Here is a 15,442-nt window from a genome sequence, read left to right as displayed (position 1 = left end):
TCCACTCTGATGCTTGCACTGGGCCACATCATGCAGGAGAGAGAGCCCCTATTCTGGTTCTGCCACAGGCAATGACTCTTACGTGACCTTGCCCTCTTCTCTGGGCCTCAGTTTCCCTACTAGAGAATCAAGGAGTGGATATTTCTGCTCAAGATGATGGATATCAATGAGCCAGACCAATACTAAATAAGTAAGAAGCAGGAGAGAAAAACTATTTCCTTACAGAAGAACCCTACCCAGCCGGGTGCGGTAGCACATGCCTGTAATCCCAGCAGATGAGGAGGCTGAGGCAGGAGGATCGTGAGTTCAAAGTTCATAGCCTCAGCAATGTCCAGGTGCTAAATTATTTAGAGACCCTCTCTCTAAATAAAATACAAAATAGGGCTGGGGGTGTGGCTTAGTGGTCGAGTGCCTCTGAGTTCAATCCCCAGTACCCCCCCCCATAAAAGCTGATCTTCACTGGAGAAACACCACCTCAACTTAGCGACCCAGGTAACACCAGTGTAAGACCGGCTGGGCCCATGAGCCCCCTGATGCGGTTCACTGGGGAGGACACCGCATCACTTTGTGGTGTTCAGCCCTGTGACGAGAAGACATCAGACAAATCCCAACCCAGGGACATTCTGTAAAATAAAGAGTCCTCTTTGAATGTATCAAGGGCACATTTGTGGATATAAAGATCAATTAAATGCAATGTGGACCTGGAATGGATTATGAGGCAGAAAAAGAATATTAGTAAAAAATACTGGTGGAATTCCAACGATGCCCTCTGCTTGCTTCATAGTGTCTGTTCACTTCCAGGCATGGACAGACAGACGTACTGGTCACATCAGCAGCTAGAGGAGGAAACTGGGTGAAGCTGCTAAAAGAAGGAGCTGTGTCCTGAAACCAATGCCCCTCATCACCAAGGGACAACTGTATTTTGAAGCTTTCAGTTTAAAATGATTTCAAATAAAAAGTTTAAAAATTACATTGAAAAAGTTAAAGTTGGATTCCTAACTCACACCATATTCAAAATCAAATCAAAGACTTACACGTAAGAGTTAAAAATATAAAAAAACTCTTAGAAGAAAACATAAGAGGGCTGGGGTTGTGGCTCAGTGGCAGAGCGCTTGCTTGGCATGTGTGAGGCCCTGGGTTCAATTCTCGGCACCACATATATAAAGGTATTGTGTCTATCTACAACTGAAAAGGTTTTTTTAAAAAAGAAAGAAAATATAAGAGTAAAATTTTGTGATCTTGGATCAGGCAATGCTTTCTTAAATATGATACCCAGAGTACAAGCAACCAAGAAAAAAATAGATAAATTAGACTTTGTCAAAAATTAATTTTGTGCCTCAAAAGTCACAATGAAGAAAGTCCACAACATGAGGGGAAATGTTTGCAAATCATGTGTCTGATAAGGGTATAAAGAATACTTACAACTCGACAATAAATCGACAAAGAACTGGGTTTTTCAATGTGCGATAGGTTGTAATAGTCACTTCTCCAAAGATTTACAAATGGCCAACAAGCAAATGAAAATATGTCAAGCATCATTGGCCACAAGGGAAAAGCAAATCAGAATGAGATGCTACTTCACACCGACTTGGGATGGCTAAAATTTTTAAAATATCAATGAGTACTGGTGAGAATGCCTAAGAACTGACATTTTATACAGTCCTGTTGGAAATGGAAAATAGAGTCCAGCAGTTCATCAAAAAGTTAAATATAGAGTTACCATATGACCTAGCAATTCTACTTCTAGATGGAGTTTCTCCCAAGAGAAAAGAAAACATGTTCCACTCAGAGTTCATACATGCATTTTCATAGCAGCATTGTTAGCCCCAAAGTGGAAGCAATCCAAGTGCCCCTTCACTAATGAATAGATAAAGCATGGTATGTCCATACAGTGGAATAGTATACAGCAAATGAAGGGAGTTGGGGGTCTAGCTCAGTAGTAAGGGTGTGTGTTTAGCATGTGGGAGGCCCTGGGTTAAGAACCAAAGGAAAAAAAAAGAAAAAGGAAATTCAAAGAGGGAAAATCCGTGGTAGCTGCCATCATCAGCGTCATTATCCTTGCTGTAACAGTCCCCAAAGTCCCAAGGAGAGTGCTCTGTATTCACTACCTGTACCACAGCTTGCCACGGACAGCTGACTCCTAATTTCTTGTGGGTGATTTTAAGTCAGTCTCGCTGCTGACTGCAGCATCAGGATCCGGAATATTCACTCATCTTTCCTTCCCTCTCTGAGAGCCCACTGAGGGGGGCGGGGACAAGCCTGTGACTCTGCAGACGTGCACACCAGCTGCAAATCCTAGCCTTACAAGCGAGGGACCTCTGAAACATGGCATTTTCGTTACTCTGTGCCCAGGTTTCTTATTGGTAAAGTGGGATTGACAGTAGCACCTACCCAGATTTTGGGGGGATGGCTAAAAGAGATCATGGATACCAAGGACTACAGTGTCTAGCAGGGCTTTTTTTTTTTTTGTACCAGGGATTAAATCCAGGGGCGCTTAACCACTGAGCCACATCCAGGGAGGAGCATGCCTTTTTTTGGAGGGGAGTATTGAGAATTGAGCCCAGGGCGCTTTACCCCTGAGCTACTTCTCCAGCCCTTTTTATCTTTCATTTTGTGACAGGGCCTCGTTAAATTGCTGAGGGTCTTATTAAGTTGCCAAGGCTGACCTCGAACTTGCGATCCTCCTGCCTCAACCTCCCAAGTTGCTGGGGTTACAAGCGAGCGCCTCTGTGCCTGTCTGGCATGGCTTCCCTGCCTCCTTCCGGCCTCCTGCTGTGTGGAACGTGAAGGTGGGCTGGAGCTCCACTTGGCACTGAGGACGAGGGACTTGCTCAAGGCAAAGCAAAATGAAGAGCCGGAACTAGCCAGGCCCCTCATTTCTTTCAGCCTCCTCGCCATCCCGGAATTTCCTATTTACGAACCTCAGTGGAGGGGCGGGGGGCAGATAGACGGGCTTCTAGCCCATCAGAGCCTCTTTGCTTCAGGTCCCTGGCACATGCATGCCAACTTCACCCCTCCCTCACGCAGCCGGGGGTCATATATTTATTTTCCTCCCTCAGCAGCCCCAGGGCCCAGCACCAAGGCAGAAACGTAGGCCTACAGGTCAAGTCACTTGTTCTAGGCCACAGAACTAGTAAGTGACCAGCTAGGTTAGTCCTTGACCTGGGCCCATCCCGGGAGGACTCAAGCCAGCAGGTCTGTGCTGCCAGCATCCCTCTGTTTCTCCAGAGAGCCACAGGATACCCCCGGCATCAGTCAAATAGACTGGGCACCTACGTGCTGAGTGACCTTAAGCAGTTGGCTTAACACCCCTGAACACTGTCATACCTGATTGGATGGTTGTAAGGCTTAAATTAGAGACAGAGACGGTGTGAGTGATTTGTCCACCACAGTGTGGGTGCTAAATAAATGTCAGCGCTACTTTAGGGCAAGTCCTAGTGGCTACTGGGCTGGGGGGCTGGGAGAAAAACCAAGGCAGGCAGGGATCTGTAAGAAACAGGGGAGGGGGTGAGGAGAGGGAGAGGGTGAGGAGAGGGAGGGGGCAAGGAGAGGGAGGGGGTTGAGGAGAGGGAGGGGGTGAGGAGAGGGAGGGGGGTGAGGAGAGGGAGGGGGTCTTACTCTTTCACTTCCACCCATCCCGGCCTGTGGCGCAGGACATCCATCAGAGTGTTCATAAGGGTAGTCTTGAACCGGATCAATGCTCTCTGTTCTCTGCAAGACAAGGCAACAGAACACTTGCTGGAATCCAACTTTCCTAGCACGCTCCAGGGATAGGATAAAGGGGGAGGAAGAAAGATCAAAGCCACAGCTAGAAATGCCGAAAACAGAATCCCCGAATTTCAGAGTTTAGCATCAGAGCGTGACAATCCCTGAAATAATCAAATTGAGCATTACAGAAACTTTGAATCATCAAAAAACAGCAAGCGTTTTGTCCAGAGCCTACTATGTGCTGGGCACGACCGGGCTGCTCCACGTGCACCATGACTAGCTCTCACACTCCATGCAACACTCCCCTTCCTGACATCCATCTGGGAAGATGGAGCAGATGTCATTTCCCCTATTCCTCCTACGAGGGCACTGAAACCCAATACATTCTGTATAAAACAAACATATGGTGGGGAATTCCCTGGGTTTTCTTTGGGCTTCCATATCCCAGGTGTGGAGATAAAAAAGCCAGCCAAGGGCTGGGGCTGGGGCTGAGCGGTGGAACGCTTGCCTGGCATGGGTGAGGCCCTGGGTTCCATCCTCAGCAGCACATAAGGATAAATACACAAAATAAAGGTATTGTGTCCACCTGTAACTAAGAAAAAAAAAGCCAGCCAATGGCCACCCAGACATGCCAATGGGCACAGACTTAAATAAAGCCCCAGCAGAAGCCTGCTCTCTTTAGCCACAAGAGCAGAGCCCCCCAGCAGGACGCAGGGCAGAGAACAACTGCTCCATCAGCCAAAGCCCGCAGAAAACATCTGCGTCCCCCACTTGTGCCAGCAAAGGCCAGGGAGTCTAGAAGCGATGCCTCTGCCCCTGTGGTGTCAGAGAAGGCCAGGGACAAGGCTGGGGCTTCCTCCCCACCCGGGAGACCCCGTGGAGAGCCTGGACCTCCTCTCCCACCCCCTCAGTGACCAGCTGCCCTCTCGCTCTGGGGTGATGTCATAGGAGGCCTGGTGGAGAGGGAGAGATCAATACAATTGAAAACAGGAAAAAAATCAATAAAATAAAAGGCTAATTCTTGGGGAAGATCAAATCAACAAAACCATTTGTCAGCAAGATGACGAGAGAGAGAGAGAGAGAGAAGATACAATTACCTAGGAAGGAGTGACACAGGCCCTGCTGATGGGAAAAGTACAGTTAGGAGCAGGCCAAGGCCCCCGCACACCTGCATGTGACGACCCACACAGGGTGAGCCCCGAAAAGCACTCGGCACCATACACACCTAATGTGAGACAGGTCATTTAAATAGCTCTGTGACTATCGAGGAAATAGAATACATAATTTTAAAACTCCCAAAAAAGACATCTTCAGGACCAGATGGTTTCACTGGAGAATTCCCCCAAACATATAAAGAAACATTAACCCCAGTTCCACACAATCTCTTCCAGAAAAGGGAAGAGGAGGAAGAGCTTCCAAATTTACTTTGTGAATTTAGTGTTCACCTGCTATTAAAGTCAGGTGAAGAAGTTGGGTGTGGTAGCACATGCCTGTAATCCCAGCGGCTCAGGAGGCTGAGACAGGAGGATCACAAGTTCAAAGCCAGCCTCAGGAATTTAGTGAGGCTGTAAGCAACCTAGTGAGACCCTGTCTCTAAATAAAACACAAAAAAGGGCTGGGAATGTGGCTCAGTGGTTAAGCACCTGATACCCACTCCCAGAATAAAAAACATACCAAGGTAAAGCACAGTCAGGTTGCTGGAGGCCAGGAAGAGTTACTGCCAGGGGTGGAGTGGGGAGACAGAGACTGACTTCTGACTTCTAAGAAATAATGTCAGTCTGAAGACAAGGGAATGTCATCTTTCAAGTATGTAAAGAAAAAAGTCAACCTAGAATTCTATTCCCAGTGATATGGAAGGGAAGAGGAGAGGGAAGGGAGGAAGGAGGAAGGGAAGGAAATTCGTTCCAATAATTGGACGGAGAGGAACCACTCACCGCTCTTTTCCTTTTGAAAATCCATGGCCCTTGTAATTTTGATTCTGTAAGGAGAAAAGGAAAATGATGTCACTGGTTTTGTACATCCACCTGCCTTCCCAGCCCACACTCAACCATGCCTCCGTCCTGAGACAGGAAGGTGCAACCTGGTCAGGTTCTCATCCACCATCAGGTGCCCAGAAAATCAGTGCAGAACTTACCTGGTACCCTTAGGGTGAATTCCCAAGCAGCCCACTGCACTGGAGGCTTGTTCCATGAGCAACACCCGCAGAGTGAATGCCTGTTTTATTGGCGCTCCAAAATTCGACCCTGAACCCCAGTTTTGAGAGCTCAGTTTATCAGGCTCTGAGTCTATCCTAATTTGGGGGGTGTGTCTCAGCGGTAGAGTGCCTGCTAAGCACATGTGGAGCACTGAGTTTGATACCCAGCTCTAAAAAAAAAAAAATTAACTTTGCATGTTTGATTGGACCTAGAATCCAGGAAAGGGCTGTATCAGACTCAGCAACATGAATTCCTTTCACCCAAAACAGACCTTTCAAATCCTCAATGTGTGTGTGGCTGGTGGAGAGGGGTGTATTTCAGCTCCAACCATATCCAAAACAGCTTGTCCCCTCAGTCCTGGTAAGACTGATCCCTAAGGCATGTATGAAAGAGAAACTGATATTGGCCCCGTGCAGCCAACCTTTACAGTTGGGACAGAGCTGTGATCCGAATTCATTTTCCAAGACTGTGTAATAAATTGCTATAAATTGAGTGGTTTAAAATAATGCACATTCACTATCTCATTGTTTCTGTGGGTTTGGAATACGTGCACAGCCTAGCCAGAATGTCTGCCCTGGTCTCCTAAGGCTACGTTCAAGGTGATGGCTGGAGTTATGGTTCTCATCGGGGCTCATCTTCAAGCTCATTCACATGTTGGCAGAATTTGGTTGCTTGGGGTTGTAGGACTGCTGCCCACTGGGTCTGCTCCCAGTGTCTAGGGGCTGCTTGCTATTCCTTGCAAAGTGGCTCCATAGGCATTTCACCACACGGATGTTCTTCCTGTATGCCACCCTTAGCATGTCCCTTGGACTTCCAACCCACTGCCTCCAAGTCAGCTATGATGGTTTCATATAACATAATGTCATCATGGCAACAGCGATGCCATCAAATTCACCCACACTCAAGGGGAGGGAATTATTATTATTTTTTAAATAATTTTTATTTATTTTTATTGTTTAATTTTCGGCGGACACAACCTCTTTGTGTGTATGTGGTGCTGAGGATCGAACCCGGGCCGCACGCATACCAGGCGAGCGCGCTACCGCTTGAGCCACATCCCCAGCCCCAAGGGGAGGGAATTATGCATGGCATGTACACCAGGCATGGGGACCTTGGGGGCCATCTCAGAATTCTGCTTACCACATTATCATACCCCTCAAAGAGCCTGTGGAAGGGAACGTGAGATAGCGCTTTCCAAAACAAGTGGTTAATTCCCCCGCAAAAGAAAATGAAATTGTGTCCTTCCTCCACCCAAGCCCTGCCTACTCGCCCAGCACTAGTCAGTTCACCCTATATATCTTTTTGAAAATCAGATCTTTAATCCTCTCTCTTTTCAATTCCACTTTTCATGGGTTTATCCAGTTGCTCCAGAGTCCTTGGTTGCAAATCGTTTCCTTTCCTTACCAAATTGCACCGGCATGTTTGTCAAAATTCAGTCGAGCATGACCACGTGGGTCTGCCTCTGGACCATATTGGGCTCTATTTACTTGTCTATTCCTATGCCACCATCACATGTTCTTAGGTACTGTAGTTTTCTAGTAAATCGTGAAATCAGGCAGTGTAAGTCCTCTGGCTTTGATTTTTAACATTGTCTTTGCAATGAGGTGCCATTTGCACTTGGATATAAGTTCTTCTATCTATCTATCTATTTGTTTGTTTATTATTTATTTATTTATTTTTGGTGCTGGGAATAGAAGCCAGCTAAGCATGGCTAAGTGTGCTGTACCACTGAGTTATACTCAACCCAACAATACAAATTTTAGAATCAACTTGCTGATTTCTACTAAAAGACATGCTGGGATTTTGAGAGGAGCACATTGACTCTAAGATCATTTGGGGAAGAAATGGCATCATAAAGCACTGACTCTTCTAATCCATAAAATGTGCTTGTTCTCTCTCTCTCTCTCTCTCTCTCCCCATTAATTTAAGTCTTCTTTATTTTTTTCTCAATGGTTCTGGTTTTTAGTAGAGAAGTCTTGCACATTTTTGTGAGGGTACACACAATTTATTCTGTCCTTCTCTCTTAAGAAGTTCATGTACCCAATTTCTTGGGTCATTTAAAAGAAAGCATAGTCCTACACCAGGTCTCTTGCCTAAATCTAGAAAGTTAAAGGCAGAAGCCTTAACTTAAATCCAGGCAAGAGGCCCTGGATTTGATCCAAACACCAAAAATAGGGGGGACCTTCTTGGATGTGGGAGGTGAATGGGGAGGAGTCAAGACAGAGCCCCGGTGTTTGTCCTGAGCAGCTACCGGAGTCCTCCACCAGTAGCCATTCAACAGTGATCAGCGTATGTCTGCTCCCTGCAGGAGCCGGCGTTAAGGCAGGGAAGATGGACCTCAAATAACCATCAACGGGAATTATGACTCCTGACAAAAAAAGCGAAGTTCACGACACTCTGAAAGCAGATAAAGTTGTTTTTTGTTGTGAAAGGGAATTTTAAAAAATGGAGATGCCCTTCTTGAGAGGTTGGAACCTGAGATAAGAAGCAGGTTGGGGCAGAAGAGCTGGACTCTACAGTAATTCATTTCCCTTTTTGCGCCTCATCTTTCCTAGTCTTAAAATGAGAGTTGGCTGGTCGGTCTTGGAGAGCAGGGTTTTGCCTGATTCATCTCTGTGTCCCTTGGTCAGGACTGGGCTCGGCTTGGAAAAGGCACTAATTAGAGTTTTACTGTTGTTTGTTTGTTTGTTTTAATGGGCCACGGGGAAATCTGAACGCTTGAGCTTCCCACGGGTCACAGAATGTCTATTTTTATTTGTTTGTTTGTTTTGTAACAAGGATTGAACCAGGGGCGCTGAGCCGCATCCCCAGCCCTTCATATTTTTTAGAACATGGTCTAACTAAATTGCTTAGGGCCTCGCTAAGCTGCTGAGGCTGTGCTTGAACGTGAGATCCTCCTGCCTCAGCCTCCTAAACAGCAATCTTGGTACAGCTTAGAACCCGGTCCTGTAACTTTCCTGCCAGAGGGTCTGCGAGCAGCCGTCGGGCCTCCTAGTCTTGGGTCCCATTTGGACCTTTCCTTCCTGGGTCGCAACGCCCCGTGATGACTCGCCCCCGGGCTCTGAACCCCGTGGCTTCCCTCCCTCTGAAAGCCTCTGGCTCGGTGCCACTCCTACCTTCGGTCGCGACATGACGCGATTCCCGGGGCCAGATCCAAGCCGCCACTACGTCCGGCTAGAGCCTGTCCGTCCCGTTGCCAAGGTGACGAAGGGACGCCCGGATCCGCCGCTCTGATTGGACGAGCCAAAGGCGCGCCTCCTGGTGGAGTGTCCCCGCTCCCGCCCACCGAGGCCCGGCGCTCCCAGGGCGTCCCACACCCAGGTCCTCGACCTTCTCGACCTTTCCCTCCCAGTCCCACCGTTCTGCGACCCTGGGCACACGCGGCCAGAGGATGGCTGCCCGCCGCGGGCACTTACTGCCCAGCACCGCGTCCAGCCAAGCTTCCTTGATCTAAAAATGCTGCTTCTGAGAAGTTGTCACTTTTTGATAAATGCAATGGTACTGCTTCCTTACTCAACGACCACTAAGACACCTGGTCAGTTGGTAACGTCACCAGTTCCCTCTGCTCTCTTTCAGTCACCTTCTAAATTTTGAGCACCAACTCTTATGCCAGAACTTCCCTGGACACCTGCAGCAGCCTCCTGACCAATTATCCCTCTGGCCATCCAGATTCAGCCATGCTCTCCCCAGCTTGGGTATAACCTTCCCTGGCTCCCCATGGCCGTTAGGTGGAAATCCTCATCCTGATTGGCAAGCCTTTTTGTACTGGGGATTGAGCCCAGGAGCACTCAGCCACTGAGCCACAACCCCAGCTCTTTTTTGTATTTTATTTAGAGACAGGGTCTTGCTGAGTTGCTGAGGGCATCCCTAAATTGCTGAGGCTGGCTGTGAACTCGTGATCCTCCTGCCTCAGCCTCCTGAACCGCTGGGATTACAGGCGTGGGCCACCGTGCCCCGCTTCAGTAAGTCTTTTACTGATCCGGGGTCTGAGGACTTAGCAGCCTCATCCATGCGCTGCTCTTCCCATTCCAGTCTCCTCCCTTCCTTCAGATACTGGTTTGACCCTTGGCCCCCCTCCCACACTTCTGGAAACACACTTATCTCTGTTCATCTTGGGGTTCCTTTTTCTGGTGGCTCTTTTCATCCCCTCTGCCCAGGCCTCAGCTTGCATTTGATCTCAGGAAAGTCTTCTCTGACTACCCGCTTCTCTAGGCAGATTCCTTTGAGTCCTCAATATCTCCGCCAAGAAAGAAAAAAAAATGAGTTTTATTTATTTGCCACTGCATTCCCAGAGCTTAGCTCATGGCCAACACTGCTTAGTGAGTGAATAAACAAGACACATTAACTCAATGAATAATAACAAACTATGAAACAAAGCACAAGAAACCTGAGGTATAGACCCCCAAAGAACCGAAAATAGGTATTCAAACATTTATGCCCACATGTTCATAGCAGCATTGTTAATAGTGAAAAAGTGGGGGCTGGGGTTGCAGCTCCGTGTCAGAGCGCTCACCTAGCCTGTGTGAGGCACTGGCTTCGATCCTCAGCACCTCATAAAAATACATAAAACAAAGGTTCATCGACAATTAAAAATTTTTTAAATTAGTGAAAAAGTGGAAATATCACAAATGTCCAACAAGTTGCAATACATTCATACTATTCAGCCATAAAGAAGAATGAAAGAATGAAGTATTGATACATGCTGATATTTGGACTATTTTTTAAAATACTTATTTTTTAGTTATAGGTGGACACAATATTTTATTATTATGTGCTGTTGAGGATTGAACCCAGTGCCTCATGCATGCCAGGCATACCTAAAGAACTACAAACCTCAAGGAACAGAAATGTCCTTTGCAACTCTCTTTATAATGGTGGAAACTATTACACACAATCTAAATGTCCATTGGGAGGATGGTAGATGAATAAAATGGGGTATATTCTAATAATAAAATATAGCATTGTAGGGCACTGGTTCAATTCTCAGCACCACATAAAAATAAATAAATAATACAATAAAGGTATTCTGTCCATCTACAGCTAAAAAAATTTTTTTAAATACTATACAGTGATTAAAATGATTCAGATGTCCCCCAAATTTATTGTTCAGTGAATAAAAGTTACAGAATGATACATTTTATAAGGTTATAATTTGTGTTAACTATAAACATACATATGAAAGTATGTTTCATATTCTTATGGGTATATAGGTGTGACAAGCTTTAAAACATGTCTCAAAAGATACACATCAAGCACATAAGAATTGTTATATCTGGGGAGAGAGGAAAGGAATTGGGGAGAGGAAAGACAACTTCAACTACTCAAGTTTATTTGGAAAGTTCTATTTAAACACCACAGTTGAAGCAAGTAGGTCAAGCAGTTCCTTATCTGGATTTTAGATTTTTTTTTTTCTTAAATGAAAAAAAACCCTCAAGTCCTAGTAATAATATGATAGAGGAGTTTAGGATGTTTGGGAAATGTATAACAGTGTAGTCTAAACAAGTCGACATGGGGTCAGTAAAGACTTTCAGGAAGAAATAAGAGTTAGCCTGATAAAGGGGATGGGAAGAGCATTGCAGGCAGAAGGAACAGTATGTGCTAACTCAGAGAGTATGGAGTATGTCACAGGAAGCAAATGCAGATGAGGACCAGGAAAGGGTGTCAAGGAGGGGAGAGAGGAGGCCATTAAGCCTGAATGCTTTTGTTGGTTTCCTTTTTTACAGATTTGGTAACAGATTTTTTTAGAGACAGGGTCTAACTAAATTGCTTAGGGCCTCGCTGACTTACCTAGCTATTCAATATGTCGTCTCATTTAATCACATAAAGATCCATGGGCCTTTCCCCTCCCCCTCTCCTTATTTATTGATGATAAAACTGAAAAGCTAAGCAACTTGCTGAAGATGCTCCCGGCAGAAGACGGGGCCCCTGAGGTCATTCTAAGCAGCCTGAACTTTTTTCTAAGGGCACTGGGGAGCTCACAAGTTTCCAATTGCTGCTTGACATTATCAAAAAATTAGTGACTTGAAATCACCCAACGGTATTATCTTACAATGCTGGAGGTCAGGAATCTGACACGGGTCTCACTGAGCTAGCAGGGCAGAGTTCCTTCTGGAAGCTCCAGAAGACAATCAGTTGCCTTGAGGTTTCCACCTGCATTCCTTGGCTGGTGGCCCCCTTCCATCTTCCAAACCAGAAGTCACAGCGCCCCACCCTCTACAGTCGCATCCCTCTGACCCTCACTCTATCCCTCTTTCGCTGAAAGGACCCTTGTGATGAATCCAGGTTCTCTCCCCATCTCAAAATCAGCTGATCTTGGATTCCATCTGCAGGAAAAAAACAGACATAATTTCATCCACGGTACTACTTCCCCCTTCCCAGGCAGCATAACGTTCAGCGTTTCTGGAACCTAACATATGGACATCTTTAGAGAACCATCATTTTTGCCTATCACGGTGAACCATTGAAGGGTTGGAAGCCAGGGAATGACAGGGTGAGACCTGCAATTTTAGCATCTTCATATACCTGGCTTGTAAAACAGTCACTTCATGCCTGAAGAAAAACTGGGCTTTGCAATAAGAAACATTTTCAAAGGCTGAATAATACACAGCTAATCAATTATTAAGTCTAATAATGATATCTCTCCTTTCTTTGGGGCTTTGAACAATAGTTCTTTCATACATGTGTCTAGATCATTCCCCCTAGTGACCAAGTGAGGGTGCACAGGACTTATAATTGTCCCTGTAGGGATGAGAAAAGAGACCCAAGGACACTCACCTGCCTAGGTTCACAGAGCTGCTACAGCCAGGACTGGGATGGGGACCTAATCATCAGGGTCCCTTATCATTCCCCTCCCCCTCCTTCCCTCCTTTCTTTCTGTCCTTCCTCTTCCCACCACCCCCCCGCCACCCCCCCCCACCATACTGGGGCTTGAACCCAGGGCCTCACACACGCCAGGTGAGCACTCTACCTCTAAGTACAACCCCAGCCCTTTTAAAAGTTTTATTCTGAAACACGTTCTCATTGCGTGACCTAGACTGGCCTTGAACCTGTGATCCTCCCACCTCAGCCTCCCAAGTAGACAGGATCACAGGCGAGCGCCACCTCACCCAGCTGTCAGCATCTCTTTATTCCATTTGGAGTGGGGCATTCTGGGAAACTCAGTGTCAGCGCATCTTGGGAACAAATTTCCAAGCGTAGTTGGGCACCGGATAAACATGTGTGGAGCTGGTGAAGAGCCCACTTTCATTCCTGCGGCTCAGATAGTGACTGTCAAGGCAGGGCGCCTGAAGCCATCCTAGCATTCCTTCCTTCCCCCGGAATATCAGCTGCACTCTCCAAACCGTCATCTATGCTGAGTACCTACCTCCTTCTTCCCAGCTTCTTCGTCCACTCGGTACCAGGGCACCATCCTCTCTTGCCTGGATGGCCACAGTCGACTTCTCGCCAACTTCCCAAAGGGAAGAGTTAGTAAGGGTAAGAGAGGGACTTAAAATTTAAACCAGATGACCTGGCCTCCTGGGGTAAAGTGTCCCATGCTTTCTGTCACATGGCAGAGAAAACAATGTCAAGGCCCAGTCATGGTCACTGATGGTCCTGCGTGCTGGGCCCCCACTCCACTCTCTAGCCCCATCTCTTACCACCTCCCTCGGCTTCCTCTGCTCTAGCTCTTGACAAAGGCCACATTCTTGTCACCATGGGTCCTTTGCAGTGCTGTCCCTTCTGTTGGAAATACTCTCTCCACTCTTGTATCCTTATATCCCAGCTCTCCTGTCCCCCCTTCAGAGAGGTTCTCCCTGCCTCCCTTTGTGCCTTTCATAGAAAATTTCCCCTTTTGTGAATGTATTATTTGCTCTTTGCTTGTTTCGTTTGCCTTCTCTCCTAGATCTGAGATGCTCCCTGTGCACCTCCTAGCCACACTTGGCCCCTTAAACATTTGACATGTAGTTTGTCTGAATTGAGATGAACTCTATGCATAAAACATATACCAGATTTTGGAGACAATACAATAAAAGTGATATAAAGTACATGAATAATCCTAAATATTCTGTGCTGAAATTATAATATTGTAGAAATAGTATGTTAAATAAAATCATTAACAATTAATTTCCTTTTACTTTTTAAATGTGGCTACTAGAAACCTAAATGACACATGCGGCTGGCGTCCTCTTGGGCAGTGCTGGTCTAGATTGTTAGCTAATGAAGAGAGGAACCATCTCCACCTTGTCCACAGATGTGTGGTACCTAGTACCTCATACTCAGCAAGTACTTGCTGAATAATTGGGTTTGTATGAGGAAACTCAGCACAGAGAGAACTGAGGCAGGCAGCCTGATGTGTGCTGTGAACTTGAGAAAGAAAGAAAACATGAAGAAAAGGTTTTTATCTCCAGTCACCGTATTTCAAGTGGACTATGTCCTCTCTTTGTCCTGCTGTGTGCTGACACTTCCCCACAGTCACCTAGTACTACAAGATGGAGAGACAGGGTAATCCCTGGAGGAGGCTTTAGCTGCTTCTATGTCAGTCCCATAAATGATGTCTGGTCTCAATTATGGTATATACTGGGACCTAGATGACAGAGTTAGCTGGGACCCCATGGGGATTTCCCCAGGGTTGCTCATTCACAAGTCAGAGGTGAACAGGGTCTTGAACCTTGGTCTTCCAGGACTCTTGCCTCTAATTAGATCCTATTTTAGTTTCCTAACCCAGAACCCAGGTGATTTGAATACTCCCACATCTCCCTTCCCCTGATTTTATCTCTAATTTTTGGGATCCCCAAAGTAATTATGCCTGGTCCCAGGAGAGCTTGCCCAGCTGGCACCATCTTCAGAGGTGTCAGAGTGGATGAAAGGAAGGGACGGGAGGATGGATGGATGGATGAATGGGAGAAGGGATGCGATGGATGGATGGATGAATGGGATGATGAATGCATAAGTGGGTGGGTGGATGGATAGTAGGATGAAAGGATAGATAGATGAATGGATATGTGGGTAAATGGAAGGATGGATGGATGGATGGATGGATGGGAGGATGGATGGATGGCCAGGAGGAAGGAGGATGGATGGGAGGATGGATGGATGGACAGGAGGAAGGAGGAGGGATGGGAGGATGGATGGATGGACAGGAGGAAGGAGGATGGATGGGAGGGTGGATGGATGGACAGGAGGAAGGAGGATGGATGGGAGGATGGATGGATGGATGGACAGGAGGAAGAAGGATGGATGGGAGGATGATGGATGGACAGGAGGTGGGAGGAAGGAGGATGGATGGGAGGATGGATGAGAGTGCAGAAGGGCTAATGGGTGAGAAGGAGGGTGGGGACGCGGATGAATGAAGAGTGAGAAAGGCAGAGGGCTAGCGGAGGCTGCTCGGACCGGGTAATGTAGCAGAAGGAAATCACCCCCTTTTCTCGTCGCGCACACAAACTGAAGAGCTGGGAGCCCTTCGCGACCCAAGTCCAGGCGCCTCACGTTTGGCTGGAGACCCGGGGTGGGGGAGCGGGTGCTCTGCCCAGGGGCGCAGGGCGGTCGGGCGCCGCGGGAGC

The 15,442-nt window shown here is 46.9% G+C and overlaps 1 protein-coding gene across 1 annotated transcript in view; it reads right to left on the bottom strand.

Moving 5' to 3' along the window:
- The window catches only part of Ttll9 (tubulin tyrosine ligase like 9), a 44,728-nt gene extending 35,694 nt beyond the window's left edge, over nucleotides 1-9,034 (bottom strand). Inside the window, exons 1-3 of the mRNA XM_027945078.2 lie at nucleotides 9,020-9,034; nucleotides 5,643-5,686; nucleotides 3,619-3,711 (exon numbers count right to left, since the gene is read on the bottom strand). Coding sequence (XP_027800879.2) covers nucleotides 3,619-3,711; nucleotides 5,643-5,686; nucleotides 9,020-9,034 — 152 coding nt within the window. The remainder of the gene's footprint in view (nucleotides 1-3,618; nucleotides 3,712-5,642; nucleotides 5,687-9,019) is intronic.
- Between the last annotated feature and the right edge of the window lie 6,408 nt (nucleotides 9,035-15,442).

Source organism: Marmota flaviventris, chromosome 2 (genome assembly GCF_047511675.1).
Source record: "Marmota flaviventris isolate mMarFla1 chromosome 2, mMarFla1.hap1, whole genome shotgun sequence".
Classification (NCBI taxonomy): Eukaryota; Metazoa; Chordata; class Mammalia; order Rodentia; family Sciuridae; genus Marmota; species Marmota flaviventris.
Note: the sequence above shows the minus strand (reverse complement) of the source record. Positions and strands in the feature narration are given on the sequence as shown.